Below are 19,720 nucleotides of genomic sequence, written 5' to 3'. Positions count from 1 at the left end.
CACAGACCGCCCGGCGCTGATGACGCAGGAGACGCACATGGCTGTTGTAAATTCAGAAAAGCATAGAACTGAGATGAAGAGATCTGCCATATGGATCGGCACTATATATCGGCCCCTTGTCACCGATATCCCATCTAGCTTTTTGAGTCCGATCTAGCCGATATCCAATACCAGGATCGGATCAGTGCAACCCTATTTAGGGTAAACCTAAACAGAAAGAAAGAAAGAAAGAAAGAAACGTTCTTTATTAATCCCCAGGGGGGAAATTAAATTTTTCCACTTGTGTAATTTTTTGGTCATGCTACACACATAGTTTGGTATATATACATACAACTTTATGCACAAACATGCAGTGGACATGCACTTAAGGAGAGATGTCAGAGTGAGGATGCTGCCATCAACCAGCGCACCCCGAGCAGTTGGGGGTTCATTGCTTTGCTCAAGGGCACCTTGGCAGTGCCCAGGCAAGTGAACCAGCACCTCTCCAGCCACCAGTCCACAATAGGATGTGTGACCCCCACTCTTCCCACTCCCATTATAGCCAGCAGTACAGGACAATAAGGAGTAAAGCAGCAGTTTTAATTAACTTTTGGGATGAATAAAAGGCCAAAACAACAAACAAAAGTTATCTATAGATACTGTAATCCTCCATAAACACAAACAAAATCTGAATCACATGGCAAATACCCTCCCTGTGCTCCTAACCAACAAAACAGGAGAAAACTGGAACAAACAAAAAAGGTTACTTACTCCGCTTTGCTGCTAAATGTGCTCTGTATTTACTGTGGATTTTAATAACAAAATATTGACACACTACCAAGCATTCAAACTATCAAAATCTGACAACAGGCTTACACAATTCACACAGATCTGTCATGATGAACACACAATCTAATGCTGATCTGTTGGAGGTAGCATGAGAAGGGGAGAGCATGCTGCAGCAGCTGAGATTTGAAACCACTGATGGCTATCTTCATCCAGTCCAGGAGCAGCATTTCTGTGTGAACGGGCCAAACAGAGGCCACGCCTGTATCGGGCGCACACCTACAGACCCAGACACACTTACATAACAGAGCTGCACAAACACAACAAGTTCAGTTCACATTGACTCAAACAGTTATCTGACCTGAATCTCTGGCTCTCTAACGCCTCTCAGTCATTCTCAGTCTAACAAACAACCCAGAGAAAGAAAATGGTCAAATCCGACATGGCTCAGGCTTCACTTTAACAATACAACAAATAACCAACCTGGGCTTAGCAAACTAACTAGAGGTTACTCTTTCTATCATGATAAAGTCTGCAGGAGGATGGAGGTGAAGGTGGCTGATCAGGTTGGTGGTGTCCCCCCGGTCACTACTGCTTCACACTTCTTTCAGACAGGAGTGTGCACAAACACCATATTATTTTTTACCAAAAACCTCCTAAACTGGTGAGGGAAATGTTTCAGTGTGTGGGTAGAGTACCTCACTTTCATCTGTCATCTCCTCCAACATGATTTGCACTTCATAAGTAGTCACACACTGTGGTCAAGGTCAGCTAGTTAGCTGGTTACTTTGGCTGTTTTCGAAACGGCCTGCTATATACTACATACGAATACTGCGTTTGAATTTAGTCTGTAGTATGAGTGTTCTGTTGGATCTGTGTTCCAGTACGCTGGGCCAGACGTCACTGGTTGTCTGGTTTCAGAAAGCGGGAGTTAACAACAGCCAAACTGAAACTGCTTCTTTAGCATCACTAATGATTTGAAAAGTTAGGAAGTGGTTTATATGGAATTTTAAAAATTTCACAGCATCTAAAAAAGTGAGTTCCCCCCGTCAATAAAGGAAGAGAAAAGAAAAAGCGGAACGAGCGCTGTGCATTGTGGGAAACAGTACGCAAGGCAGACTGGTCCGATGCATACTGAGAAATTTTCCTGTATCAGCCAGCCAGCTGTTTTCGAAACCGCCCACTATACTAGCAGTACGTACTGATTTGGCCAAAATCCAGTAAACTCCCCGGATGTCTACTGATTCGGTAAAATTTCACAGTATGCATCGGACCAGTCTGCCTCATGTACTGTTTCCCACAATGCACAGTGCTTGCTCCTCTTTTTCTTTCCTCTTCTTTTTTTTGACGGGGGGGACTCAGTTTTTATGTGCTGTGAAAATGATTAAACTCATAATAAAAACCACTTCCTAACTTTTTAAATCATAAGTGGATGCTAAAGAAGAAGTTTCTCTATCAGCTTGGCCGTTGTTTATTTATTGTTTATTTATTAGTTTATTTGACAGGGGCCATGCAAAACAAAAACTGTCAAGCCAGAGTTAGCTATAAGCTAATTTTCATCTGTGGTCCCTGGGCAGGAAGATGTTAACAAATGTACAATACAAACAATAAAAAAACATACTAGCATTTAAAACAATATATAGACTACTCAACACAGTCCATCACTAATAACAACACATTTAAAATTACATTTCATCGTCTCTAATTTGATGCATTCAGATGAGCACATGATTGTTTTTCCTTGAGCCATAATTTTAGTTTACTTTTAAAAACACTGAGGCTTGTACAGTCTCTAATGTGGGTAAGAATTGAGTTCCATTTTCCTGCTGCTCTGACTGAAAATGCAGACTCTCCAAATGCAGTTCAGCTGAACAGTCTCCTCTTGCTGATGCCCTGGTCTCCCTAAGATTGTTCCTGCAGAGTAACACACATTGTTTAAGTGGTGGTGGGGCCTGATCAGGAATTAATTATACATCAGACACATATCTGCATAACAAAAAAAACTGTCAAGGGTCATTAAGTTATATTTTGTAATGATTTTACAGTGGTGGTACTTCCTTGGTTTTTATCCAGAGTTTTCAGTGATTGTTTGTAGAGGGTGCATAATGGTGTTAGAGTGGTTGCTCCAGCCTGAGACCAGCTCGTGGCACAATAAGGTAAATGAGAAAAAATCATTGAGTGCATGTATAGTGTAGCAGCGGCCAAAGGTAACTGATGCTTGACATGTCTGTTTACTCCCGCATTCCGAAACCGGAAATTCAGTGACGTCTAGCCCAGCATACTGCAACACAGATCGAACAGAACAGACATACTACAGACTAAATTCAAACGCAGTATGAGGTAGGAAGTACCTACTGCATACTACATCAGTAGGTAGTATGTAGCAGCCTTTGTCTTCTGCTGCTGCTGCTGCTGCCGGCTCTTCTTTGCCTTCCCTCTTTTTTATGGTGTGTGGTAACCAAGGGAAAGAGCCACTGCTGCCCCCTTCTATGAAGCAAATAGCTTACCGAGTATTACCGTATGCTTGTTTTAAGCACAATATCAGTAATTTGTTTTTTTTTAAAAGATGGTTATCGTCCATACTGGTATATAGTGACAGCCTTTGTTGGATTCTATTTAAAAACACATTTGTTTTCCTGTCTGCTCGATGTTAGTAGTTTCAGAAACACAAGGATGTTCAAGGTGAGGGGAGCAGTTGATAGTTGCTGCTGTGATATCGATCTGTAGGTGTGTGACTGGGTGAACTGCCAGATATGCATCACCTCTCTTCGCTGAGCTTTTCTCTTCTTTAAAGTCTACCTTTTATGTTCATCTTCCTCTGGATTTCTGGATCTCACTCTTCCTCTTATCCTCCCCCACTGTCCAAATCCCTCCCCTGTTCTCTCCTGTAGGCGATGAAGGTGCTGTCCAAGAAGAGGCTGATGAGGCAGGCAGGTTTCCCACGTAAGTCTGGCGCCAGCGGCAGATGGCAAACACAGCAGAGTGCACAGACTCTAATAATGCTCCATCAGTGCAGGAACACTGCATAAAGATACTAGTTTTTGTTCAATCCAGCCATCAATGCTAACCTATCTCTACTTTTGTTGTCTCTGTTTCTCAGGGAGACCTCCCCCTCGTGGAGCCAAAGCAGCACCTGAGGGCCCCCCTCAGCCTAAAGGACCCCTGGAGAGGGTCTATCAAGAGATTGCCATTCTGAAAAAGCTAGATCATCCCAATGTGGTGAAACTAGTAGAGGTGAGTTCTGTTACAACTTGTATTTAGTTTATTTGTATGTGTTTTTTAACCTGAGGAAGTAAGTCTTCAGGCAAAACAGGACATCAAGATGAAGCTGCAGAGGCTACAGTGTAATGTTTACGACATAATGAAAGACATAGCAACAGAGAGCTATGCTGTAATGGCAGATTTTGCATTATCAATGCTACGTGCAAGCAGATATCTTCGCTGATCTTGTCTTGAAAATAATCATCCTTTAACCTCAGATGTTTTTATTAATCTGTTTCATGTTACTCTTCCAGTTTTCACTGGTCACATGACATTAAATTCGTCACCCCCTGCTTGCTCAGTGAAATTTACCGAATATGTCCTGCTGCGTTCTCACATTGGCTCCCCCCAACTTCACCTGGAAATTTAACAAGGGGGCTGGCAGGAAAGAAGTCTGGTTGAAAATGTTGGTTGCTTCCGAATGCAGCTCATTCTAGACATCTGGAAGAGTTTTGTGTATGTGTGAACACAGCTAAGGACAGGTATAAGGTGGAAGACAAAAATCAGAGTATTAAATTTGTGTGCCAAGAACAACACGGTCTACTCAGGCTAGAATGAGTACACAAACAATGTTGGCCGCCTCTTCCCTCAAAAGAGAAACAAAGTACCCTGCCAACTCTGTAATGGACCAATTTTGAAAGAAGCCTCAGAGGGTAGAAAATGAAAGATCAAAACAGCAGCCTTCATTATTTCAAATGACATTATTTTATCCTGCTTGTTCTTATAAATGAAAGACAAAACACATTTTGACAAAACCAGAGACTAAAATGTGAAAACAAACAAACTTTAAAGCCTTAAATTCTAAAAGATACACAGACAACTATCTATCTGCAAAATATCTGAAACTCCAGATTGAAGGGATAATTATTTCCAACAGGTGATCTGTTGTGTGTGTGTGTGTGTGTGTGTGTGTGTGTGTGTGTGTGTGTGTGTGTGTGTGTGTGTGTGTGTGTGTGTGTGTGTGTGTGTGTGTGTGTGTGTGTGTGTGTGCGTGTGTGTGCATGTGTGTGTTGACACTCATTTCTGTGTCTTTGTGACTCGGTGCCAGGTTTTGGACGACCCCAGTGAGGACCATCTGTACATGGGTATGTTACAGCCAAACAATCAACCTTCAGAAGTTCTCATGCACGCACACACATGCAAGAATGTCCCACAAAGTGCAGTCAGAAATAAAGCAATAATATGATTTGAGTTATTATTTTGAACTCATCTGCATCGCTAACTTTGACTTTGTATCTGTCTTTTTCTACCACAGTGTTTGAGCTGGTCAAACAAGGGTAAGCTGTTCCCCTTTCACGGTTTTGATTGTGACACTGGAGCAAGTTCATCTCATTCAGTATGATTGCTGATTGAGTGCGTTTGTGTATCCGTTTGCATGTTGGTGTATTCAGGGCAGTGATGGAGGTTCCCACGGATAAACCTTTCAGCGAGGACCAGTCACGCTTTTACTTCCAAGATCTGCTCAGGGGAATCGAGTACCGTGAGTCTTTCTTACGGCCTGTTACTTTTGCACTCAGCCTGTGATGTCATCTGGTGATTAGTTAAGATAAGATACTCCTTTATTCGTCCCACAACAGGGAAATTCATGGAGTTACAGCAGCAAACAAAAAGGTGTACAGTACAAGAATTTAAACAAGAATATATATAGGAGAGAAATTAACATCAGAGACGACAGCTTGGCCATAATTCTCCTGTCAGCCACCACCTCCACAGAGTCCAGGACTGAACTGAGCTGGCCTTCTTCACCAGTTACTTCAGTCTTGCTCTCCTGTATCCTGTCCGCCCGCAGCAGGTGTAATCCTTCCAATGTGGCGTTCGTGTGCGGTGTTAGCTCTGTTAGCATGATGCTACTCTGCCAGTATTCCCTCTGGTGCTGGGTTAGCTCGTCCACCTTATTGTAGATAGATCTTCCATTCCCCATACGGTGTATAATGGTGGGTGGAGGGACAGGTCGATGTCGTCTTCTCTTAGCTTGCACCTCAGTACCAGCACGTTGTCCTTGCCTCCTTCACCTCAGCTCGCAGGAAACATCGGTCCTAGCATCGTTTAGCATCGACATGCTAAGGGCTGCTAACAGCTGATCTCGTATGTAAACAATGTTACCATGGATACACGTAGGATGTCCAGACACACACAGGAACAAAAATAGTAAAATCACCACTGCAAACGTAGCCAGTTTGGTGTCCATGGCCAACAAATGAGTCATTAAAAGTCATGACAGGCTCCAAATACAAAGAGAACTAAACAGATATGAAAAAAGAACAATGAAGAGAGAGCTGCTGCAACAAGCAGCCTTTCGAGCGGCGCTAAGCAACGGACACAATTAGGGATGTGTATCTGTCTTTCTGTGATGATATTATATGCATCCTGATGAACTTTTAAAGCTAAAGTAATGTCAAAATGGCTGCAGTTAAATATATATGATGATATATTGGTTAATTTCGACTTGCAATTTATAATGAGTGTAAAGGCCAAATTCCACCAGATCCGTGTCCGGTCCATCTCCGATCTGTCACGGCACCGGATCTGATAGATTTCTATTCTAGTCAATGTGTTAACTTCCACTGGATCCGCTCTGTTTCGTTCCAGCTGCGTCTCTGATCCGGCAGGTCGGAACACAACGGATCAGATGCGCAAGACTTCTATTTTTGCTGGATGCAGGATATGACACATCAATTCACCACAGAGCAGATAGAGCAGGACAGGAAGTCAGGCACCAAAACAAAATGAAAACATGGTTAATTTTCAGAATAAAACACTCTGTGTTATCGTTAGATCGTTTTTTAACTTGACTATGACAAAAAAAAGCAGTTTAGAGTGGAGGCGGACCTGAAGTCATCAAGTCAGAGGTGTTCAGAGGACCAGAAAGACAACATGGATGAGGAGAGGAGGAGGAGAATCCTTGATTCAGTGATTGCCGTGGGAAAACCTCGGTCACATGACTCCAGCTGTTTGGCGGTCCTGCTCCATGCTGTGTTCTGAAAACTCAACCGGTGAGTGTTGATAGACGAGAGAGCACGGAGCCGAACTGCAGGGGATTGGAGACTGACTGGACATGGATCTGGTGGAAGTCCCTCGCATTTTTCCTCGCATCCTTATATAACAAAAACCTTCTTTGAAACAAATTGGTCTGACAGACACCACATTGTTTCACTAATGCAGGTAATTACTGTCTTACAATGTTTTTTTTTTATTTATGTAATACAGAAAACACTCCCTCATTAGTTCTACCAGCCTGAACTCAAATCTTTTGTGCTCCCCAACGACATGAATAGAGAAACTGTCAATCCTGTATATGCACAGTTATGGATGTCTTAATTTGCTTTGCGAGATGCGATATCAATCTGAATATCTCTTCTATGTAGATCCGTTTTAATTCCTCTGTGTCATTAAAAGAAGTTTTGTCAGTCTGTGCTGTTCTTGGCTCCAGCCACCCACCAGACTCATTTCACACAATCTCAGAGGCTCTTTCAGCACACCAGAAAAGGTTTTGCACTAAATGTCGTCTAGGAGACTAGACTGGAAAAAGAGAGGGAGGGCTCTGCACCAAGGACACTGCAACAGTCTGAACCTTGATTTTTTCTTTTTTTTAAGAAATCATTACTAAAGAGAGATTTAACTCTCTGAAGTCACATTGCAGGTAGTGTCGTTATATAACATATTTTAAATAGACAGTATGATGCGGTTTTGTCCTGCGAATACTTCTAAAGCAGAAACCCGGGTGTGATCCTTTCTTGTGATGACTGTAATCACTGAAAAATATTCAAACCTTTCTATTTTATTTTGATCGTGTTATTTTAAGAAGTCCCTTATTTATCCATCTATCATTTCCTGCAGAACTCCCCAAATAGGATCCTGTTGATATGATGTCTTTTTTCTCCATTGAACAGTACATTACCAGAGGATCATTCACAGAGACGTCAAACCCTCCAACCTCCTGGTGGGAGAAGATGGACACATCAAGATCGCAGACTTTGGAGTCAGTAATCAGTTTGAAGGGACAGACGCCCTTCTGACCAGCACAGTGGGTACACCTGCTTTCCTTGCCCCTGAAGCACTCTCTGAGACCAGAAAGAACTTCTCTGGAAAGGTGAAGCAACAGTTAGCTTCTAACGCCCTCTGGTGGTAATATTCAGAAATGCACAAATATTTAAAGTAATTTTCCTACTATTGATTTAAAATGTAAAAACGTCCTCGTCATCCCCTTTTATTGGGACCGTGAATTTTAACCTCCATATGCCAATATTATGTAACCTTCATCATGTTTATTATTTAGGCTCTGGATGTTTGGGCCATGGGTGTGACACTTCACTGCTTCGTCTTTGGAGTGGTGAGTGATAAATCAAGTTCATGCTGTGACTTACTTGTTTGAGTTTCTCCTGTATGATTACCTGCTGGTCCTCTTTAACAACCAATACCATGCCTTTGATTCACAGTGTCCATTTATGGACGAACGCATCCTCAGTCTTCATCAGAAAATCAAGACCCAACCTGTGGAGTTACCTGAACAGTCAGTTCTCCTCCTACATGCATGTTATGTCAACCTGCTTAATCACTGTTCGGCAATAATCAAAAGCCTGCTAGTGTAAATTCTACATTAAGTTTGCATTTCTGTGGCCACTTATTTATTTGATTATTTGTTTGTTTGTTCACTAAATTATTATTATTTTTTAATCTACAACAGTTATTCTTCTGTCTCAACAGTGGGGATCTCTCCGATGATCTCAAGGATTTGTTGTTGAAAATGCTGGTCAAGAATCCAGAGACCAGAATATCAATCCCACAGATTAAGGTTAACACTTTTTTAAAAATGTACCCACTGGTTTCCATTATTTTTGGATCAAGCATTATTATTGATATCAGAAAGAGTGCAGTGAATTACTCGGGGGGGGGGGACGGGACTTGAAAAAGAAAGGAAGCATCTGTGAATCCAGAGCTGAGCATTTCCCACAGCCTCACATTATGACAGGTATCAGGATACAAAGCCCACGATACCAGATATGCCCCTGTGTCCTTGCTTTCAGTTTTCCTGTTGGTAGATAGTCTATCATCCATACTTGTTTGTTTCCATTTGAAATTTTGCTGCACCTTGTAGTTCGGCTTTCACTGCCATCTAGTGGATTTGTATTCTACTACACTATAGGGAAATGGTCTTTTAAAACTGCCATTATTTGCTACCACATTGATTCTGAAGCATTGAGCCTCAATGCACGTGTTGATAGGGAGTACATGATGATATGTTGCTGTATTGATTTTTTGACAGCATCCCTAAATCCCTGTATCTTACTGGAACACATTCTTTGACCTGCACAGCGGTCCTGATAGTGATGTTAGTGATGTGACACAAGCTGTGGTGTTCTCAAACATTGTTTGGCATCAGGGTTGTAGAGGCCATTTGTCATAAAAACTCAATGTCATATCAAACTCAAACTTGAACTAAACTTAATCAAAGGGTCACTGATGCAACGTGGGGATGTGATGTACGCAGGCAAAAGAAGTCCAGTGTCCATGCAAAAGTTCAGCAGTTTCCAATGGTTTATTTTGATGGCAAGCAAGCAAACAAAAGGAAGAAAAGGAAATCACGGCTCCTGCTTCCTCTCTTGTGCTGGTACAAAACCATAGGCCCACCCAGGTGCATGCTGGCCTTCTGCCACCTACCTACCTAAATATCCTCAGGTGCCCACAGTTCCTAATTACCAAACAAACAGAAGAAATACTAAATATACAAAAATCTAAATATACTAAGCAAAAAATATAACCCGAAAATTTAAGTTAAATGAGTTATAAATAGAAAGTTTTAGATAAATCTAACAACTAATACTACTTATTAATTCTAAACTAAATAAACAACTAAATACAAAAAATAAACAAATAGCTCTAACAGGGGTAAAAACTCCTTATACTGCAGTTCTTTGGAAATAAGGACTTATATTCAGTTTTTTCTTCCATGAAATTCTAAATATGACACAAATTAATTACAATGATAATAATACATTATATCTATACAGACACTTTACAAATCATAAAAACACACATTATCAGAATCAGAAATACTTTATTAAGCCTGTGGGAAATTCAGTTGTTACAGAAAGCTCTTATACACAGTATGAAAAAGTGAAAATATTAATAGAAAGAAGGAATAAAATAAGATATAGATACGAATGAAATAACATAATTTGGATTAATAATAAGTATATACAGAAACGCAGAATATTTACAGTTTTCTATGTACAAAAGCACTGGGAATGAAGGTATTGTATACAGGATGTTGAAGTGGCAGGGATATTGCACAGTGTATTGCACAGTGTATTGCACGTTATTGCACAGAGTACAGAATCTAGTTCAGTCAGGAGGGAGGAGTTGTACAGTCTAATGGCCACAGGCAGGAAAGACTTCCTGCCTTCATGTCCCTCTATATTGCATTTGTTTCAACAAATTGTACCCTGTTCACTGTATCCTGCATCATTAACCTAAATCTACTTCAGAATCACTTTGCACTCACATCATATAGAATAGAATAGAATGCACTTTATTAAGTATATATATATATTATATCATATCCTTGTTAATGTATTTCCTGAGGCGTAGTTTTGTTTGAATCTGACTGAAATACATTAAAAAAAAAAACTCTTTTCCTCCTCATGTTTATTTGCAGGTGCACCCGTGGGTGACGAGGCACGGCGCTGAGCCCCTCCCCCCGGAGGATGACAACTGCTGTATGCTGATTGAAGTGACCGAGGAGGAGGTGGAAAATTCTGTCAAACATATCCCCAGCCTGGCTACAGTGGTGAGCTTATGTTGTTTGTACAACATCACAGACAGGCTTGTGTCTAATTTGTTTAAGCCTCTGGTAACAATCAGTCCAAAGTGACTGATGGGTGAAGTTTGTTTACAGTTCAGATCCCACCAGAGGGGCATGACGCCTGTCACAGCAGTTGTCACTTATTGGAACATAACCAGACTAAATGTTATGTGAAGTGCAAATGACTTCCTAATCTCTATGCAAATTTGAAAGGATCTTTTCAGGTCTTTATTGGTAATTTTCTTTTTTGCTTTATATCAGTCACATCGCACCATCCTACAACACACTATAACACTACCACCTACTCTAAAACCCTCTGAACTTTGTGCTGGAACAGATGTATGACTCATTCAGTCCTTTCAGGAAAGTTTGTATCTAAAAGTTTGGACATTTTGTTCTGTCTCTTTTGTGTTGACTCTTCTAGCATCACACTGTAGACTGTGGGGTCTAGTGAAGTAGTGCAGACCTGTTACTCATAAATGCTCAACATTTACTTTTCGTTTTCAGATCCTTGTGAGAACTATGCTGAGGAAGCGCTCCTTTGGGAACCCCTTTGACTGGGCACGCAAAGAGGACCGCAGCAGTTTGAGTGCTTCAGGGCAAACACTCACGTAAGGATTGTATACAGACACACTACAGACTATCTAAACTATGCCTCTAGCATGAGTACAAGGAATCAGATCACAACAAGTGTAGATGGGTCCTCCTATGTTAGCCTTCTAATGTTTATCAAATAGGACTGTTATTTCTCTCTCTTCCTTCTCCTGCCCTGCAGGAAAGGCAGAGCAGGCAAAGTGCGATACTGCTACATTCATTGTAACCAAAGAAGGTAAAAACCTGCAGTTTTGTTTAAGTAGTTGAGTGTACTTAAAGAACCCCAGCATGAGCTCTATTTCCTTCTGTGGCTTTAATTGTCAAATGCTCATTTGCATTAAGTTTCTGAACCAGCTTATGTTGGTTCAAGATTGTTTATAAAGCAGCTTTTGTTGACATTAAGTTCTGTAGTGCGTAGCAATGGTAAGATTTTGCTGAGTCATGTGTAGTGTTGTGTAGAACCCCTTTTTAAGTTTAACACATTTTATCAAATACAGTATTGTATAGCTTGTTGGAGTTTGCATGAGCTTCTTTGTATGAAAAAGGCCATGACAAGTGACCCGAGCTGTGGGTATGTACTTATAAAGAATCAAACCCTGTTCACCTCATTTGAGAAATGATGTTGGGAATTATGGTGATGGTCAAAGGGTCATTATTAAATACAAAATTTGTTGAAATTCAGATTAACTGAGACTTTGTTAGAAAGGACACAAACCAACTGTGTTTCATTTTGTTGGTGTAGAGTGAGTCCACGAGATAGCAGCTCAGCATGTTGTCATAGTTCGTTGTAGTCTGCTACTTCAGGGACTACCTGAGTAGTGTAGCTTGTGACTTTAATAGATGTATAATCAATCTCTTCAGTAGCCACAGTTGCAGATTTTAATCTTGTTTTGGCAAAGCATCTGACTCATTTATTGCTGTTGGCATGAACAGAACATTTGAACAAATTACAGTTACAGACAATGCTTTAGCATAAATTACATGCATTAGCTTTGCCTACTCTCAATGCTGCCTTATATGCAATATATAAAATATAATGTATATGAAATACTTCAGCCTTTATTTTACAAATTACCAATATAAAGTTGAATCAATGCCTCTTTGTCTCAGTTAAAATAAAATGGCACTTTGGACCATCATCATAAACCAAGCACTATATAAAAAAGTGGACGACCTGTCATCCCCCCCCAAAAAAGTGAAGCCAACACATTTAGCCCTCCCCTTACTTGACTGGGTGCAGAAAAGGTCATAATGTCAAACAATGTGACATGTTTTTTTTTCTTATCATACTGATTTATATGATGCTATAAAGAGGGGTCTAGCACCATGATTGACAGCTATGTTGACCAATGCGACTCCTGCGGCGCTGTCTAAAGGTGCATTTCCACTAAGAGTTTCGGGGTCTTTTAGCCCCCAGAACTACTTTACCCTGAACTAAAAGGTTCCTGTGCCCCCATTGATGTCTGCGTTTCGACCTCGGGCTGAAGTCCTGGGTAGATTGTGCAAATCAGGCCAGTGACGTATGGAGGAAAAATAAAGGTATATACACTACACCACCAGACCAGTAGAGGGCAGTAAAACAGGTAGGTATAATTATGAGCAACACAACAGTTAGCCTGTTAGCATGAAGAGACTCAGCTGGCTCTGTTTTAGATGGTGCTATATTTCATCACAGATGGATTCACTGAATCAACACGTGAGAGGAGATAAGCGCGAGTAGCAAAGACGTTTCAACACGGCTTTAAAATCCTTTTGAACTCAAAAAGACGTGGCAGAGATCGGCCGGTGTTTTGGTTTAAACAGCGACCCTGTTAACTGCCGACTTTCAGCCGGATGCGTCCCTCAGAAACGTCTTTAGACGATCATTAAATATCTGATGAGGATATTGAATCTTAAAACTCCCTCTGTGTTTCAACAGCTGTGTAAACTCCACAAACACTGACACGTTCAGCTGAAGGTCTCCAGTTTACAGGGTCACTTTTAAAACCGTAACACCGGGAGAGACGCATTCACCGTGGGCTGAGAGAAGACTACTGTTACAAGCTGCTAAATCAAGAGAATCACAGCTTCTTCTTTTGAAAAGAACAAACCCATACAAAAAAGATAGAACAAATAAAAGAAAGAGAAATCAAGTGAATCACAGATGTGTGTGATGTTATTGTGGACGGTGGGCGGAATAAAAACACTGCAGTAAATCTACCAATCAGACACGTTCAGCATTGCAGGCCCGGCCCCCCAAAAGCCCTGGGACCTTTGAAAAGTTACTACCCTCCTAGCAGGGGCTTTTTAGGGGGAGATTATCTACCCCTGAACTACATTTAGACCCTGGGTCCACCAGTCGAAAGTTCCGGGGTAAAGTCCCTCTGGTCGAAAAATGTCTTAAGAAGAGAAAAGGAGCTGTTACACTGTAGGCTGTACCCACTTCGACTTCTGACTTCTGCCATTTTATCGCTACGTTAAATGTGTGCATTGGTTCATGAAATGGGGGCGGGAATTCAACATTGGAGCTCCACCTGTTTGATCCCTACTGCACAGACTCTGTCTCCAAAAATGACACCAGCCTTATATATCAGCGCTCATCTCAAGGGGGACTTTGGCTTTGTTTTTGTACAACTGGAGGAGGTTGAGACATGCCGTCCATCTTTATATAAAGTCAATATCATTGAACCCGGGGCATCTACTTGACTTGATAAGTTGTAGCTCGTTAATTTGCATGAAGCCTGTAGAAAATCATAAATGCCTCTTTGCCTTGTTTTAGAAACAACATGTTTCCCTTTCCCTCTAGTTGTTGCCTTATTTATATTTCTTTAATTTGTCCCTCATGTGTTATTTCAATTTGTCTAAGTTTTGCCTAAGCGCTTTGCATTATGTAACAGTTCAATAGTTTGTTTTGATTCCTAAACATAGCTTGAACATCGGCTTACTCCTTCCTCTGAAGAGGGTTACAGGATAGACAACAGGCCCACAGCAGTGCTACAAGTAAAGCCGTGTTTCTGTTGTGTTACTTAGGAAACAGGAGAGCGGTGACGGCATGAGGAGCATGGACCTGCCCTACGTGGGAGAGGATGAGTCTCTGTCCTGATGCAGATGGTTTATTTTGCACACTGGTATCTGCCTGCCTGCAGTCACACAGCACGACACCCCTTTACTCACAGTTTCATACTGCCAGTCCACACCTATGTACACTTCCTGGGAGGTGGACAGGTGCGGCAGACGCAGAAAGAAAAGGGAGACATAAGGATGGAAGGCACTTTTTAAAGCTTTTATTCAATTCTCTCCACTTCGAAGGCTCAGTTTGAAGATGTGGAACTTGAAGCTGTCACATGGGGACCTGAAGGAGAGGATATCTCCTGAACTCTGAACCTGTCTCCGGCCTTTGTTTCCCCACCTGCGCCCTCCTCTTATCCTGCATGCGTTTATAGTCCCAGCATGCTTTGTCTCAGGCTTCAACTGTACAGTTTGGTGTTTTATTGTAGTCTATCCACATGTATTTCTCCTTGTCTCTACTGGACAATTCTTTCAGGTACACAGGGCATGAAAACAGGCGATGGTTGACGGGGGGAGATGGTTGTGGTTACCATCACCTCAATGCTTCTCTGCAGTAGGGCAGGTTTTCTTGACACTGATTGTCTGGCTCACTCGGCTTTAGAGGGGCAGGGCCCAGTTTTGTAAAATATTTTCCAGAGAAGAATATGTACAGTTTTCCTGAAACTAAACAAAGGGGAGTGAAAAAGTGTTTACTTCATTAAATGCATGTGTTTACTTTCCCAATGCAAACACAATATAAGCTACATATAAGCATTTGCACGCTCATAGACAAACTTACTTTACACAGTCTGGTTGGTTCTTATTAAGGCTCCCGTTTACTAGAATCAACCAAAAGCTTTAAAAACCAGTCCATGTAGTGCTTCTGAACAATCAAATTCATCATTACTGAGTTCAAGAGAGCAAAGTTACAAAGCTACTTCACCACCATATTATTTATAGGTGTTTCAAACTTATAGTATATCATGAAGGTAATATTCTACCAAATTCATAAGAGAAAAAAATGAATGTTTTTGTGCAAAAATATTCTGGAGCCATCATGTGCAATGATTCAAATTGATTTTTATCACTCAAATTTCTACTAAGTTCTCTCCACTTCTTTGGACAAACACAGTCGTGTTGTGATATGGAGTTCCATGTTTGAGCTGTGTTGTATATTTGTTTCACTTCTAAAGTGTATGTTTGTACGTAGAGTGAAAAACAGAAGGTGATTGAACCTCAAGTGAAGATTGTGAATGTTTATACTCGTTTTATTTGCTCTGTTATGTATCGTCAGGATTACCAATGTTTTAAAAACGGCACATTTTTACGACACCAAAAACTTAAATTCTGTTTAATTTTGTACAAGTATAGAAGGATACCTTAAAGAAAACAAACCTTTAATCTATTTGTTCTTTATTGAGCTGTAACAGCCGGCTACAGGAGTACATTTTCAGATGAAGCATAGTGCAGCTGCAGACTTTTTGTACAAATCTATGCACGACATATCTGTCGATGTGTTGGAGGAGTTGTTGTCACCTACTGTTGGAGGAGAAAGCCACTCTGCAAATATTCAAACTGAAATGATAAGTCTTTTATTTGTTCATGTGTTTTATTTTAGATGATCCCAAAGCAGTAAATGAAAATGTTCCAGTGTTGTTCCTTTGATTCAACTTTCATTTCTTTTCTTCTGTTTTCTAATTTTCTTCTGTTTGTACCAGTTAAGATAAAATCACACTTGTCTCTAACATCAGATATTGACTCATAATTTAATACACGGTTTAATGCTTCCACAATCTAATTACTTCAGCACCAGTGTGTTGATTAAGAAACAAAGAAAGGGATTTTCTTTTTACTTCTACCTTGCATGTCATTAAACTGTACGCACTGTATGTCTGTTTTAAAGAGGAGTACTATGCATATAACGTGACTTTCTCTGTATAGTGCAATGTACTGGCTGGATGAGGAAGGCTTATTTTTGCTTACCCCTCATTTTTTTTCCTCAAAAATGCAAGTAAGTTGTGCTCCCCTCTGTGGAGGGCTGCAAACACAGACTCTGGTGTCAGATTTCCATAACATCATTGGTGTTCTTTTGAAGGAGATTCTCATTTCTCTTTAGAGAGCTTAAAATAATAGCCAATTATCTCTCTCTGCTCATGATTTAGTCAGAAAAATTAATTGCAGAATTGCAACTTGTGTTATACTGTGAAGTGTTACCTCATTTCAACCATATTATTCACACATTAAGCATCTTTTACATTCTGAAGAACTATGTCGCTTTAAATTATGACAAGTTTTTACCTTGAGCAAAAGACTGCAAGTATCTTCTAATGGGACTTCTTGACCTACAAGAAAAGCAAACTGGAGGACGTTTTGAGAATGAATGAAAGCCACAGAGAAGCTGTAAGATAACATTTTGATACATGTAATATTTAAACCTGTACTTTGTTTTCATGCAGTCGTTGCCCTTTTGTGTCAGAAGGGCTGAGCCGAGTGATTAACCTTTGCTGTTCACAGTTTTGTGGTTTCATTAAGAGCTTCGAGGGCTGTTTTTCCCTGAATGCATGCCAACATACTGAACACATACCACTGTATCGTCACAGCATGAGAGGTCTTTCACTACACAAAGGGACCCTTAAATTAATTATTCTATACATACTGTATCTTGTTCATTATTTGAATAAAATATTATTGCCTTTCTGAAATGTTTCTTATCTGATTGTGTTTAAGCTTCAGTTCTTCAATTCCACCACTAGTGTGTGCTGTGCACCGCGACATGTCTGAGGCTGAGAGGGACTCCTCCTGAGGGCCTGAAAATCACATTTTGTTCCTCGTGTGTCAACGGCACATTTTCTGCTCCTGCCAACTACAATGGAACTATGTGAGTGATTGTTGCATTTTATTTTAAAGTTCCCTGATAGTTTAAATGGGGATGTTCATAACTTGTGCATCAGACAGCTGTCCTGTACCTTAGATTAAAGTTAACCCTTTTTAAATTAAATTAGTGTTTGTTTATAGGTGGAAAAAACTCAAGATTTGTTTACAGTAGTTTAATATTTTCTCTTATTATAATAATAATAATAATACATTTTATTTATATAGCACCTTTTAAAAACATGTTTACAAAGTGTTTTACAGAGTGCAAGACATAGCGAGCGAAACAAAACAATAGAGTACATAACAAAGGTAAGGAGAGCTAAAATGAGTGAAGTAAAAACAAGCAGAAATGAAAAAGTCAGTGATGAGTTAAGAAGTGAAAGCACATTTAAAAAAGTGTGTTTTTAAAAGAGATTTAAAAGAGGACAAGGATGTGGCTTGCCTGATCTCCTCCGGCAGGTCATTCCAGAGTGACTGGCCCCTCACTGCAAAGACCCGGTCACCTCTGGTTTTTAACTTCGCCCTTGTAAGTTCCAAGAGGGACCTGCCGGAGGATCTCAGGCAGCAGTTGGGGACATACATTTTTAGACATTCACTTAGGTACTCAGGGGCCAGTCCATTTATTGCTTTAAAAGTGAGAGTTAAAATCTTAAAATCAATTCTAAAACCCAGAGGCTACCAGTGAAGGGAGGCTGAAATTGGTGTGATGTGTTCCCTTTTCTTGGTGTGTGTGAGGAGTCTGGCAGCAGCGTTTTGGACTAACTGGAGTTTTGAGAGGTGGTGTTTGCTTAGGCAGGTGTAGAGTGAGTTACAATAATCTAATCGGGAAGTGATGAATGCATGGATGACAGTTTCTAGGTTATGGTGTGAAAGGAAGGGCATGATCTGAGAGATTTTGTGTAGCTGGTAAAAACAAGACTGGACTCTGGTTTTGATATGTTGGTTGAAGTTGCAGTCTTTATCAGAAGTGATGCCAAGATTCTTGCTGTGGGGGGTGACAGGAGAACCAAGCTGAAGTGAGGAGAGAATCTGTGATGAGTGTGGACCTATGAGCATGATTTCGGATTTGTCTGTGTTGAGTTGGAGGAAATTGTGCGACAGCCGTACTTTAACTTCATTCAGACAGGATATCAGACATTATAGCTGTGATTCCACTGATTTCCATGTGATGCTGATTTAGAGCAAATTTCACACAGCCAAAAAAGCTTGACCTTATCAGTCAGACTAAACAGATCTAGATTTCTCTCTCTCTGTCTCTCGCTCTCTCCTTCTTCCCTTCTATTTCCAATAAAAGATAAACGATAGTGAAATGTTAATAGACGTTCAGAAATCCTACATGACTTGGCGATTTTAGAAATGTCAAAGGCATTCATCTTTTAATAGCATGAACTCAACATATAACCCTGTGCTTCAGAATGATCAAGAACTCCTTTATAGAAAGAAAACTGTATATCTTATCTTAGAGTTATGATTGGTTCTTTTAAAAACAGTGTATAAATCCTTAGACCTACATCAATAATAAAAAGCAAAAAGTGCTGATAGTTTAATCTTTCTACAGTATGTGTCCCTCTTGGCCTTTGTGTTTTATAATTTTCACACTACTCTTGACACTTTCTGGGGTGAAAAATGTGTCAACAAGCGAAAAGTTGACCTTCAATCTCAACACTTCTGTAGGATTTTAACACAAAATAAAAAGTGTGACACTGACCTCTTGTGCACATTTCACAGTATTGCAGTCAGAGAATTGTTATGACAGGTAACTATCAGGTTCTCAATGAATTCGGACACATTGATCACGTTCACGGATTACTCAAGTTATTAAAAAGTGAAATGTAGTTCTGGCTTCAGAACAGGAGGTTTAGTTTAAGGTTCATCCTCGGTGCCAATTATATTCCTGCCAAACAAACTGACTAAATAACACCAGATAAGTGCAGGATGGACATTAGTTTGCATAACGTGCAAATAGGAATGCAATCCAAAAAAAACCTGCTGCTTGAAGTAAATCAGTGAGTCAGAAATCCCATAGAAGAAAACCATATACAGGAAAGGTTGGACTTAAAAAAGCCTCCTCCATCCTACATAAACACACCAGCACATCAAAAATACAAAAGGCACAACTGAAATTGGTCGAGTCCCTGGAGCCGAAGCCAAATCACCCTCCCTGCACATCGATGTAATGCTCATCATATAGCGTACAGGGTAAAAACAGTTCAGAGGCTATTCCAGGTCTTGAACTGTAGTTTTATGCCCCCAGTTGGGGCTGTAAAACCCCACATCAGCAAATAAGAAGTGCTGATTGTGACAGAATGGGAGCCTTCACTCTTTCATGCTCGGTTAATTGTTTACCTGCTTCAGGCTGCAGGAGGTAAGAAAACGCACAGAAACGCACTCAAACAA

General features: G+C 40.5%; 1 protein-coding gene across 2 annotated transcripts in view; it reads left to right on the top strand.

The window, feature by feature from the left end:
• Nucleotides 1-17,151, top strand: part of LOC117831531 (calcium/calmodulin-dependent protein kinase kinase 2) — a 33,799-nt gene extending 16,648 nt beyond the window's left edge. Inside the window, exons 6-18 of one of the 2 annotated variants that reach the window (XM_034710257.1) lie at nt 3,657-3,708; nt 3,866-3,999; nt 5,075-5,111; nt 5,282-5,303; nt 5,418-5,506; nt 7,917-8,116; nt 8,303-8,356; nt 8,463-8,536; nt 8,731-8,818; nt 10,682-10,813; nt 11,336-11,439; nt 11,604-11,657; nt 14,432-17,151. In XM_034710257.1, the coding sequence (XP_034566148.1) occupies nt 3,657-3,708; nt 3,866-3,999; nt 5,075-5,111; nt 5,282-5,303; nt 5,418-5,506; nt 7,917-8,116; nt 8,303-8,356; nt 8,463-8,536; nt 8,731-8,818; nt 10,682-10,813; nt 11,336-11,439; nt 11,604-11,657; nt 14,432-14,504 (1,113 nt within the window). In that variant the 3' untranslated portion in view covers nt 14,505-17,151. The remainder of the gene's footprint in view (nt 1-3,656; nt 3,709-3,865; nt 4,000-5,074; nt 5,112-5,281; nt 5,304-5,417; nt 5,507-7,916; nt 8,117-8,302; nt 8,357-8,462; nt 8,537-8,730; nt 8,819-10,681; nt 10,814-11,335; nt 11,440-11,603; nt 11,658-14,431) is intronic. The other variant, XM_034710258.1, reaches the window with a different exon arrangement.
• Nucleotides 17,152-19,720: the final 2,569 nt, after the last annotated feature.

The sequence above is a fragment of the Notolabrus celidotus genome, chromosome 19 (genome assembly GCF_009762535.1).
Source record: "Notolabrus celidotus isolate fNotCel1 chromosome 19, fNotCel1.pri, whole genome shotgun sequence".
NCBI classification, from domain to species: domain Eukaryota; kingdom Metazoa; phylum Chordata; class Actinopteri; order Labriformes; family Labridae; genus Notolabrus; species Notolabrus celidotus.
The sequence above is the reverse complement of the archived record's forward strand: the minus strand, read 5'-3'. Positions and strand labels throughout refer to the sequence as shown.